We start from the raw sequence: 12793 nt of genomic DNA, 5'->3' as shown, positions 1-12793 counted from the left end.
ATGTTGCTCCAGCTTTTTGTGTCTATCTTCGGTTTAAACCAGCATCTGCAGCTCCTCCCTACACATACTTTTATGGCAGTCGTATTTTCTGACCCTCCGTATGTTTTGTTTTCTAATTTTGTCCACCGTTTTACGACTTTACCTTGCACTAAACGTTATTCCCTTATCATGTATCTACCCCCTGTAAGTGGCTCGATTATAATCATTTTTTGTCTTTCTGATGACTGGTTGGCACGCGCCCAAAGCTTTTCACTGTACCTCGGTACAGGTGACAATAAACTAAACTGAAACTGAAAGCCTGCCCCTCAACTACCCCCCATTATTAAGACCAGAGAGGAAGTCTTTTGACCGACCAAGATAACAATCTGGCCGTATCTGACTGTCAACATTTGTCCATGCAAGGACATTTGCAGGACAGCTTATGTGTCAGCGATCACATAGCAGTCCTGCTAACTATATTCTCATTTCTCTCCGGCTTGGGGCAGTGGGAAAAGTTTGCGGTGAACACAGATGAAATCTGAAAGATTCCCTTTGCCACACATTTTTTCATTTTAATATGTTGGTAGAATTAAAAATAGCTTTAAAGGGCATTGTCGAGCTCCAGGGCAGCTTTGTTACTGCAACATGACGCTGTTCCAGTGTGTGAAAAAAAAAATTCCAAGTGTTTTTTGTTTAAAATGTATTAACTAAACCACACGTGAAACCATTACAATATTTTGTCACGGCCTTTTGAATGTGTCAATGCGCATTTCCGCACCCTTCCATTACGTTATGAAATGCTTAGCTGCGTTTGATCGTGCTGTTGTGTGCTTTGAACATAGTGTTTGCAAACTGATGGAAAAGAACATGAATGATAAATCCACTGGACGTCAGTAGTCTGCTTTGAGAAAGTTGCAACTTAATGCATGACTGGGAATCGTTATAATTTTCGAATGGACAATGCAGAGGGTCATTTCATTGGTTCCAGGAGCAGAATTAGGCCATTCGGCCCATCAAGTCTACCCTGCCATTCAATCATGATTGATCTATCTTTCTCTCTCAACCCCATTCTCCTGCTTTCACCCCATAACCCCTAACACCCATACTGATCAAGAATCCATCAATCTCTGCCGTAACAATATCCATTGACGGCCTGCACGATGAATTCCACAGATTTACCACCTTCTGAGTAAAGAAATTCCTTCTCGCCTCCTTACCAAAGGTATATCCCAAAGGTACATCTGAGGCTGTGGCCTCTGCTTCTAGACTCTCCCACTTGGCATCATGACACATACATCGCCAATTTTATGATGCAAACCATGACTCTGCTTTCAAGAGAGAGTTAGATAGAGCTCCTAATGATAGCAGATTCAAGGGATATGGGGAGCAGGCAGGAACGGGGTATTGATTGTGGATGATCAGCCATGATCACGGTGAATGGTGGTGCTGGCTCGAAGGGCCGAATGGCCTACTCCTGCACCTATTGTCCATCTTCTATAACTTTGGAATGATTTTGAAAGCTGCATCAATTTTTTTTTTGTGCATTCAACCTCCTGAGCAAACCTAAGGCATGCAATTTGATAGTTTAGCAATAACAGCATCCAGGCATTGATTCTTTGCAATGCTGCACGAGTTTGGTCTGGGAGCTATTCATACACACACACAACTCCACCTATAGCAGCAACTTTCCAACCATCTAACAGCTAACAATGGCCTGTTTCCTTTGTCATCGTTACTTTTTTGCATACCTTTCATTCATTGTTCTTTATTTCTCCACATCATCGTCTATATCTCTTGTTTCCCTTATACCTAACCAGTCTGAAGAAGGGTCTTGACCCGAAACGTCACCCAATCCTCCTCTCCAGAGAAGCTGTCTGTCCCGCTGAGTTACTCCAGCTTTTTGTGTCTATCTTCGGTTTAAACCAGCATCTGCAGTTCCTTCCTATGCACTTTCTCCCAAAGGTGACGTCGGATTGTCAAGATCTCACACAGCCCCAGACCTGGCCAAAATATGTAAGCTCTTCATCCAGTTGGAAAAGTCCTCGTTCCCTGCCCATTAAGCTATAAAAAACATATTTTTAAAATAAAAAAAACCCTAACATTTTTTTGAAAACCACAATTAAATAAATTGGAATACGTGCATGGTGCAAGGTAACATGCATATAAGTTAAATAAATTGAATTAAAAAAATGTAAGTGACCTACAGTGTCTGCCTTGGAGCAGCTCCTGAAATGGGGTGCGGTGATCATCAATGGTTTTACGCTGGATGCCAGTATCAGTACAGTCCAAACGGCAGCGGCCAGGATGTTGAAGACCTTCCACATCTGTGCGCATGGCTGTCACAAATGGAGAGAAGGAATGTGAATCCTTCAGTCTGAAGAAAGGTCTCGACCTGAAACGTCACCCGCTCCTTCTCTCCAGAGATGCTGCCTGCCCCACTGAGTTACTCCAGCATTTTGTGTCTGCCCTCACAAATGGTTCAGATTGCACATCCGGGGCCTCCCTGCAATAACGGAAACAGTGCATCACTAAATTATTGCACCAGGAAAGTCTTGACTTTTCTTGAGGTGCAATGAAGCCTGTCATGGGTGAACTTTCCTGCTGGCTTTCACGCTGCGACCACCACACTTTGCTCCTCACAGTCCATTTTTTAAAATATTCTCTGCCAATGACTTTGGAATCTTGCTGAGTTATGGCTTTAGTAATCCGAGTGGGGTTTTTTCCCAGGGTGAATCTTGACATTAGGTGCCAGTAGGTTCCTTAACTGTGCTGTAGAGTGGAGTGTTGCCCAGGTTGGTCCTGGCTTAATCCATAGCCGTCCCTGTAGACTACCAACAATTGTCCATGAATAATGATCCAGTGCAGGCAGCGTTGCTGATTTCCTTCTCGTAGTTTGGAAGCGCACACGCACAGATTTCTGAACAGGTTCATTCTTGTATGGGGAGAGATTACACAGTTTGGGATTAAACCCTCTCAAAAAGAACGATAAGTGATCTTTTCCAAAATGTACATCATTTTTGACAGGATAAATGTGGAGTTGATGTGGCCCCTGGCTGGATCCAGTGGTCACAGTCTGAAAGAAAGAGATCAGACCTTAAGGAGATGAGAGGAAGTGTCTTGACCCTGAGGGTAATGAATCTTTGAAATCCCCTTTCTGAGAGGGCCGTGGAAGCTCAGTAATTTAGTACATTCAGGATAAAAAACAATTGATTTTACATTTTAAGAGAATCAAGGGATCTGTTGAACGAAAGTGGTATTGAAATACTTCAGCCATGATCGTATTGAATGATAGAACGGGTATTATGGGCCGAATGGTCGACTACTGCTTGCATTTCATATGTTCTAGACCCACACATACTTGATTCCCTTGAAATATTATGTGAAGATCAACTCCTCAAAGGAGTCCAAAGAAAGGTCTCGACCCGAAACGTCACCCACTCCTATCCAGAGATGCTGCCTGTCCCACTGAGTTACTCCAGCACTTTGTGTTTAACTACGCAAACTCAATTGGATCAGTGATGGGAAACAGAATAGTAGTTTCAGGTGAAGGGTCCTGAGCCTGAAACATTAACTGTTTCTCTTTCCACTCATCTTTTTATGTTCTCCTAAGTCTTTGGTATTTTCTGTTTTTATTTTCAGATTTCCAACATCTACAGTACTTTAAAATTTTCATTTAATAGTGAAAGCTTATTGATTTGTCTTAGGGCAGTATGCTGTGGAATTTACTGACGACCCGTACTTGGACCACTGTTTTTCTGAATATATACTAAAAACATTGGTGTACAAGACTAATTTTTAAACATTTTGATCGAACCCGGGTCAGTGGTACTGCAAGGCAGCAACTCTATCGCTGTGCCACAGTGCCATCTCTTATTTGATTGTGGTTTTGAAAAAGGCAGTGGATAAGTCGTTGAGAAGCAAACAAAAACTGCAGGGCTACAGAAAGAAAGTGGGGCCGTGGGACTAGTTGGGTTGCGACTACATGGAACTAGTGCGGTTAGATAGGTTGAATAGCTTAGCTCTCTCTGGTAACAACTGAGATTCAGGGTTTAATCTTGACCATCGCTGGTGGCTTATCTCCATGCTGAATAAAGCAACTAAGCCGTGGAAGGAGTCCATGTTCTGGATTTTCAAATGCCTCAGCCAATCTTCGGTATCATCGATAAGTGACGGATAAGCTTCATTAGTCAAATACTTTGCAATCAAGCTCTTGGAGGCTTGTTGCTTGATGAAAAGCAAAACTTACAACAAACGCTGCACGATTGAAGAATCTGTTCACTCCTATCGCCTTGCAAAACAAGAGTAACCTCAATTTAATAATGAAAGTCAAAGCAGATTCTAATCAAGCTTCAGTTGGTGTGTTATTTTTGGTTTCTGTTTATGTTCGTTTGGCTGAGAATTTCTGAAGCTCCTGTTTATAGAAATGTTATGTCCTCTGGCTTCTTTGCTCTGGTACACTACTTCAGATATTTCCACAAGCATTCAAAAATATTGCAGACTAAACAATAAAATAATGAGTGACCCAATTCAGCTGAACTGAGGAAGGGTTTGTTCAGTAATTTTTTTAATTGTTATATATTGTTGCTGATAATACCTGACGTTGAGTATTTCCAGAAATTCTATTTTTATTTCAGATTTCAGGTTTATTTTTGGGGGGGGTGGGGTTCAGTCCAGTCACATTGACGATTTAGTGAAGTGATAGTTTTCAACTTAGCACGGTTTTCATACCTTGTAAAAGAATTGCAATACGGAAGCTACAAACCGTGTGTGTCAGTAATGATACCCAGTCAACATGGAGTTATTTATTATAGGTTGGCTCAGTTTTTAGGCGATGTTACCTTGAAATGCTATCTCGCCTCAGCAGCGCTGGGCTCGGAACAGTAGAGATCAGCTTTAGCAGCTACACAGTTACACTGTCCAGTGATCTCAATGAAAGCGTGGGACAACAATCAGATCTCACTCGGCTGCTAAACTCTGAACAGGCAAATAGCCAGTGGAATCTCACTCTATTGGCTTACACGTGAAAATTAACCATGTGGCAAATGTACCGTACGGGGCACATTGAAGGAGAGACAGAGGAAAACTAAACATTGGATGTAACTATGGCAGTTTTAAACCAATCTGTGTTTCTTTATCGCATTGAAAGGAATTGGAATCTCACTCGATGCTTGGCTGGAATTGTAGCTTTGCTGGTAGATCAGTTCGCTGCAAGCAATTTTGTGTTTTCTGAGCAGTTCTGTGTAACGCTGTGACAGGCAGATTAAAATAGCACCGGCAAAAGTGGATTGTGAATGTCAAGCTGCTGAAACGTCATCTCAGTCATTGAGGTCTGTGTATCACGCACTGTGGTTCCCAGGGTTGCAGCTTTGACTACAGAGCCTTTTACCCCCAACATAGATTTTAGAGAACAGTGTAGAAACGGGCCCTTCGGCCCACCGTGTCCGCGCCAATCGGCGATCACCCTGTACACTAGCACTATCTGACACACGGGATCATTTACAATAGTCAATTAAGCTTCAAACCTGTACTAATGAAGTTATTTTTGGAGTGTGTATTTTAATATAGGGTATTACAATATTATAATACGTTAATATGTATTAATAAAGGGTAAGTGGGGACACTAGGTAGCCGGTCTGTGATGGTGAGAATAAAGTTGGCCAGATCATTTAAACAAAAATATTGCACAGCTAGCTCTCCTTTTAATACACATCGCCAAAACCGTTTACAGGTCAGTTTAATGTTCTATCATAACAATGCATGTCCACCAGACCTCCCTGGGCTACTTCTGCACTGTTGTTGTGATTAAACAAGTGTCCACATTTTTGGAGAGAGGGGAGAAGCATAACTTTGTGATTCATTGGTCCAGGTTGCCATCAGTCGACCAAGTCGGACACGAAATGTGAATGTGGAGGATTAATTTTGTTTTTTGCCAACGACGGAAAATTGTATATATGCTCTTTGTGATCTTCTAATGGTTGCCCTACAAAGATTAAATACGCAGTGCTGGAGTAACTCAGCGGGTCAGGCAGCATCTCTAGGTGATGTTTCAGGTCGGGACCCTTCTTCAGACTCACGTTTCGGGTCGGCACTCTTCTGCCTAACCTGCTGAGTAGGTCCAGCACTTTGTGTCTATCTTTGGTATTAACCAGCATCTGCAGTGTTTCCTCTCACCATCTTATTTCATTCAGTGCTTCTCTTTGGCCGATAGGCTTCCGATAGCAGGACAGCAACAGCTCTTGGTGGATGTTGCCACAGCATTTCCCATTTTCTCCTTAGTCTCAATTAAAAGATTGGGGCGGCACTGTAGCACAGCAGTAGAGCTACTGCCTTACATCGCCAGAGACCTGTGTTCGGTCCTGACTACGGGTGCTTGGCGGTACGGAGTTTGTACGTTCTCCCCGTGACCTGCGTGGGTTTGCTCCGGGAGCTCCGGTTTCCTCCCACACTCCAAAGACGTACAGGTTTGTAGGTTGGTGTAAAAGTAAAATTGTCCCTAGTGTGTGTAGGGTATTGTTAATGTGTGGGGATCGCTGGTTGGCGTGGACTCGGTGGATCGAAAGGCCTGTTTCCGCAATGTATCTCTACACTAATCTAAACAAAAATCAAAGCCGTGGGATTGCAAAATGCTTGTAAATGTCGCCCTGTGCAGTTTTTCTACTGTTTCTTCCCGCATTGTTAGCAGGATTTTAGATAAAATGTGTAATAACAGCTCTTGCCTATCCTCCCACGGTAATTTTGGATGACTAGATTTTCCTGTGATTCTACAGTCTACCGATTGTTTTAAAGACTATAATCAAATGATTGAGGCTAGAGATTTTTAAATGGTTATGTTGACTGATCATGAGAGTTACAAGATATTAATCACAGCCTTTGGTGCAGGTATTTACAGAATTGATTCAAAGATGTGCAAATAATGTATATTTTCATCCCCGTATCATGTTTTACACAAGTATTTGAAGTTTTTCTTTAAAATGGGCCTTACCATTTGGCACGTGTCGGAAGGAACTGCTGGTTTACACTGAAGATAGACGCACAATGCTGGAGTAACTCAGCGGGAGAGAAGAAACCTTGGAAGTCTAGAAGACAGAAAGGGCTTGCAGAAATGAGGTGCTGAGATCATGCAAGGGTTAGAGCAAGAGAGTGTTGGTGCACCGTCTACCGTGCAGACAGTAGGGTTTATACTTCTCCTTCAATCTTCAAACAGTTGATACCATTTTTAACTTTCCAGCACTGCTTCCACATAAGATAGAATGATAGGTAGACACAAAATGTTGGAGTAACTCAGCGGGTCAGGCAGCATCTCGGGAGAGAAGGAATGGGTGACGTTTCGGGTCGAGACCCTTCTTCAGATTCTTCCGAGATGCTGCCTGACCTGCTGAGTTACTCCAGCATTTTTTTTCTACCTTCGATTTTAACCAGCATCTATCTGCAGTTTTTTTTCCAAGATATAATGATAGGTTGGCCTTCACCTTCTGCTTGCACGGTTGCATCCTCCAGATGAGGAGATGGTCCTTATCGTCTCGGTAGTGCAAGAGAGAACATCACAGGACATTCAGTAAATGGATCAGACCAGGGAGACCTTTCACGGTTGCTTAGCTTGGTGCACAAGGTTGGGGAAGGTTATGGGCGTTAAATGGATCATCTCAATTGTGTGAGCTCCTTGCATGCGTTGTCCAGCTGTGAGGGTTTTAATGTAGTTTATTGTCATGTGTACCGAGGTACAGTGAAAAGCTTTTTGTTGCTTACCATCCAGTCAGTGGAAAGACTATACAAGACTATAGGGCGGCACGGTAGCGCAGCGGTAGAGTTGCTGCTTTACAGCGAATGCAGCGCCGGAGACTCAGGTTCGATCCTGACTACGGGTGCTGCACTGTAAGGAGTTTGTACGTTCTCCCCGTGACCTGCGTGGGTTTTCTCCGAGATCTTCGGTTTCCTCCCACACTCCAAAGACGTACAGGTATGTAGGTTAATTGGCTGGGTAAATGTAAAAATTGTCCCTAGTGGGTGTAGGATAGTGTTAATGTACGGGGATCACTGGGCGGCACGGACTTGGAGGGCCGAAAAGGCCTGTTTCCGGCTGTATATATATGATATGATATGATAAGATTACAATCGAGCCGTCCACAGTGTACAGATACGGGATAATGGAATAACATTTAGTGCAACTCCAGTAAAGTCCGATTAACGATAGTCTTGGAGTCTCCAACGAGGTAGATGGTACCTGAGGACTGCTCTCTGGTTGGTGATAGGATGGTTCAGCAGCTTGATAACAGCTGGGAAGATGTCCCTGAATCTGGAGCTGTGTCTTTTTACACTTCTGTACCTCTTGCCTGTGAGAGGGGAGAGAAGAGGGAGAGTAAGAGAGAGGGGTTTAAGGAGACCACTGTTAGTGCGGAAATGAAGCAGAATGAAATTGGAAATGGGTCTTTACATCTAAATTCTGAAAGATTACAAAAAAATATATACGATTAGTTTTGACGGGAGAGCAGGACTCTGACATTCAGCCAATCTGACAATGAATAGCTGAACTAACTGTGCACCATAGATATTCAGGTTAAACTGGAGATCTTATTTCCAGCCAAGGTAAGAAACAAGGGCCAAGAGCATCCAGGGTAGTGATGAGTGAATCATTGAATAAGTTGGTTGCAGAAGAATTGTCCTATTTGACGGTACTGTAATGACTGAAATGCTCTAAATAAGTAGAGGAATAAAACCTTAAGTTGTGACCTGCAATAAAAAAAACGTAGAGTATGTGTTGCACGACTATAACAGATGTAGAGGAAAAAGTGCACAACGTATTGAATATAAAGTGGCACGCACATGCTTTCTTTTCTGGTGTGAAAATCAAGGTACAATTGAAACAGCTGAGAGAGTAAAGTTAAGCTGCAAAGAACAGGATGACTTGTTGAACTATATATGTTTACGAATATTTAGTTAACATTTTCAAGAGGGAAATTTAATGAGGTTTGGGGAACATTAACAATGTTGAATCCAATTTCAAATCCATTCTCCATTTGAGTACAGCTCTGTACAAGGAGTTCCAGAATAAATGTACCAAATTATGTCAAACCTGTGTCTGACGATCACCACTATCCCCCCATATCCCTTCCTCCGGCTTTCTGGCTTTATGTTCCTCACTTCTTCTCTCCTTATCTCACAGTCTTCTGTCTACTTTTCATTGTTGTTCACCCATCTGCCTATCGAACCCCCTCACCTGTAACCTCATCACTTGCCAGGCTCAGTCCCGCCACTACCTCTCTTCGAATTCCTTCCCCCCCCCTGCTCCAATCAGTCTGAAGAAGGGTCCCGACCCGAAACGAAGCCTTTTCCATGTCCTTCAGGCTTGCTGCCTGACCGGCTGAGTTACTCCAGCACCCTGTCTCTTTTTTTGTAAACCTGCATCTGCAGTTCCTTGTGTCTGCCTTCCACGTATCATTGTTCTATAGATCGCAGAGTCAAAAAGACAGCCTTCTGACTTCTGTTCCCCTTTTCTACAGTCATTGAAGTTCATATGAATTGAGTGCAGTGTAAACTTTGAATGTTATTGAATACCTCTTTTTTCACTTTAAAGTCAGACTGATTTTAAAAGAAAAACATTTTTTTTTGTATTTCAGCCATAGAAACGCAGAGTACTAGCTCAGAGGAGATTGTGCCTAGTCCACCTTCCCCACCCCCTCCTCCACGTGTATACAAGCCCTGCTTCGTCTGCCAAGACAAGTCATCAGGTTACCACTATGGAGTCAGCGCTTGTGAAGGATGCAAGGTATGAGACAGACTTAAGATATTTTTACTTTGCTATGCAAGCTTCAAGGGAGAGGCGCTAAATAAATATGGTGCCCCCTGCTCCTGTAACTTTCTGCTTATTCTCCCAACCTGTGCCAGTTCCATGAAGGCCAAAGGTGGGCCGAAGGGCCTGTTTCCATGCTATGTATGCCCATGCTGTATATTTCCATGACTGCAACCAGAACAGGCAGAAGCAAACCCAGAGAATAACGAGTGCCTGTAACAAAAACTTTATGTTTTCATCCTGAAGCCCTATCTCAATGCGTAGGAGTGGCGTTGTGTCACGGCGGTAGAGTTGCTGCCTTACAGCGTCAGAGTCCCGAGTTCAATCCTGACTACGGGTGTTGTCCGCACAGAGTTTGTTCGCTCTCCCTGTGACTGCATGAGTTTTCTCCGGGTGCTCCGGTTTCCTCCCACACTCCAACGATGTACAGGTTAACTGGCGTTGGTAAAGAAATTGTAAACTGTCCCTAGTGTGCAAGAAAGTGCCAGTGTACGGGGTGATCACTGCTTGGCATTGACTCGATGGGCCGAAGGGTCTGTTTCCACACTATATCTCTAAACTAAAGAATACTACCACAGCACTTAAACAGCACCCACTGTACCACTGTTCCATAAATCAAACGCAGACCTGACAGAAGTATAAAATTCACCATCCCACTTTTAAAAGGATTTAACTGTGTTTTCAGTGGTGGCACCATGGTTAAATTACCAGACTAGTAACCAGAGGCATAATGAGTGTTGCAAGTTCACGGGTAGATGTTGAATTTAAATTCAGTTTAGTTTTGTTTAGAGATGCAGCGCGGAAACAGTCCCATCAGCCCAGCGAGCCCGCACCGACCAGCGATCCCCGGACACTAGCACTATCCTACACACTGAGGACAATTTGCAATCTTTAACAAAGTCAAGTAGCTTACAAACCCGCACGTCTTTGAAGTGTGGGAGGTAATCGTAGCACCCAGGGAAAACCCACGTGGTCACAGGAAGAATGTTCAAACTCCGTACAGACAGCACCCGTAGTCAGGATCGAACCCGGGTCTCTGGCGCTGCAAAGCAGCTGCTCTACCACTGTGCCACCGTGCCGCAGTTAATAAGGAATTATGAATTTTGGTAAATCCATGTCTCATTAGTGATGGCCATAATGTTTCTAGATTGTTATAAAAAAACACTAGGTCTGAAGAAGGGTCTCGACCCGAAACGTCGCCCATTCCTTCTCTCCTGAGATGCTGCCTGAGCTGCTGAGTTACTCCAGCATTTTGTGAACAAATACCTTCGATTTGTACCAGCATCTGCAGTTATTTTCCTACACTATTAGGTTCACCACATCCTTTGGAGGAAATCTGCCACTTGCCCAGACTTGCCTACGTGATTCCAGATTCTCAGTAATGTAGTTAGCTCTTGTCAGTCCTGTGAAATGGCCAAGCGAGCCAATCACGTACTATATCTGCTCTATTAAACACAAAAACCTGATAGATCGCTAAGCATTGACCTAGGCACTAAATTCAGATTCAGTAACATTGCTCTGGGTCTGCTTGGCCACACAAAGTCATTCATGAACATCCTGGAGAGGTGTCCCGTAGACAAGACAAGGTACAATATAGTCATATTCATGAATTTATATTTTATAGACGATGTGCAAAACTCCTCTTTCACAATTTTTGGCCCTGTTCTGCCCACCATCAGGACAGTCATATCACTGATAGGAGTCCTCAACATTGTTCAAGACATATAGGTATTCATAGCATCAAGTTCTCCAAGGAAAAGTAATGATCTTCCTGATTGCTAACCATCAAACACCAAAATCCAATGAAACGGTGTTCCTCCATATTGAGAAACCATAGGGAGAACACTGGGAGTAGCAAGAGCACAGAACGTGCTCTGGGTGGAAGACTGTAATGTCCATAACCAGGACTGGCACGGCAGTACCACCATGGACCAGGTCGGTGGAGATCTGATGGGCATGGCCACCTGACTGATGGTGAATGAACCTACTTGATGTCATACCCACCAGTCACCCTGTTGCAGGGACATCTGTCCATGAAGGCATTGATATGGCCATTGACCATAAGTACAATTCTTAATGGTCAGAAAGTTCTGTCTTTATGCCAAGGACATCCCCATTGTGTTTTTTGGCGTTACCATCATGCTAGCTAGAATAGACTCAGAATGCATCTGCTACTTCTATATGGACATCCATGAGGTGCCATGGACCATCAGTAGCAGCAAAAATAGTGAACACACAATCTGGAACTTCATGACCCAACCATCCCTGCATTCTGTGATTCCATTCGTGGGTAGATCAACCGCGTTACAATGAAGGGGGTAGAAGGACCTGCTGGGGGGTGCACCAGCCACCCCAGAAGATAGGGTAGATAAGGTACCGAGATAGGGTACCAAACGGCCAAATTTGCAATAATGAACCACATGCATGCAACAGACAGGGCAAAAGTGTTCCCACAATTAATGCACCAGATCAAAGATCTGTGGTCCTGCCGTATCTAACTGTGAATTGTGAAGGGCACTTAAACAACTAATTAAAGGGAGAGGTTCCAAGAACATCCCCATTTTCAACAATGATGAGGGCTATCATGCGAGAGGTGGAGGCATTTGTAAACGTGTTCAGCCAGTAGTGATGAGTGGAGGATCCATCTTGGCTTCCCCTTGAGCTACCCATCATTACACACGTCATCCATCCGCCAATTTAATTCATTCCATGTGATGTTGAAACGCTGAGCTTTCGAACTTGCAAATCCATGGGATGAGAGAAGACCCCTGCCGAGCCAAGCCTTCAGTCGAGCCTCTCCTGCAAAATGCCAACAATGGCATTTACCTGACTGGGGTCAATTGCCCAGGTATGTCTAAATACCACGCAATTAATCTGCCAAGTGAAGGACAATGTCACCAACAGTGCTTTCAAGTGGCACTTACCTATAACCTGTTCACAGTGCCAACATGTACCACAGTCCGAAGAAGGGTCTCGACCCGAAACATCACCCACTCCTTCTCTCCAGAGATGCTGCCTGTCCTGCTA

General features: G+C 43.7%; 1 protein-coding gene across 11 annotated transcripts in view; it reads left to right on the top strand.

The window, feature by feature from the left end:
* The window catches only part of raraa (retinoic acid receptor, alpha a), a 524616-nt gene that overhangs the window by 439079 nt on the left and 72744 nt on the right, over positions 1-12793 (top strand). For 10 of the 11 annotated variants that reach the window (XM_078424857.1, XM_078424854.1, XM_078424855.1 and 7 more), the window contains one exon: positions 9594-9742. The exons of the other annotated variant lie outside the window; for it this stretch is intronic. In XM_078424857.1, the coding sequence (XP_078280983.1) occupies positions 9594-9742 (149 nt within the window). The remainder of the gene's footprint in view (positions 1-9593; positions 9743-12793) is intronic. 11 annotated transcript variants of the gene reach the window in all.

Source organism: Rhinoraja longicauda, chromosome 29, assembly GCF_053455715.1.
Source record: "Rhinoraja longicauda isolate Sanriku21f chromosome 29, sRhiLon1.1, whole genome shotgun sequence".
NCBI lineage: Eukaryota > Metazoa > Chordata > Chondrichthyes > Rajiformes > Arhynchobatidae > Rhinoraja > Rhinoraja longicauda.
This window is presented reverse-complemented; position numbering and strand designations above follow the sequence as displayed.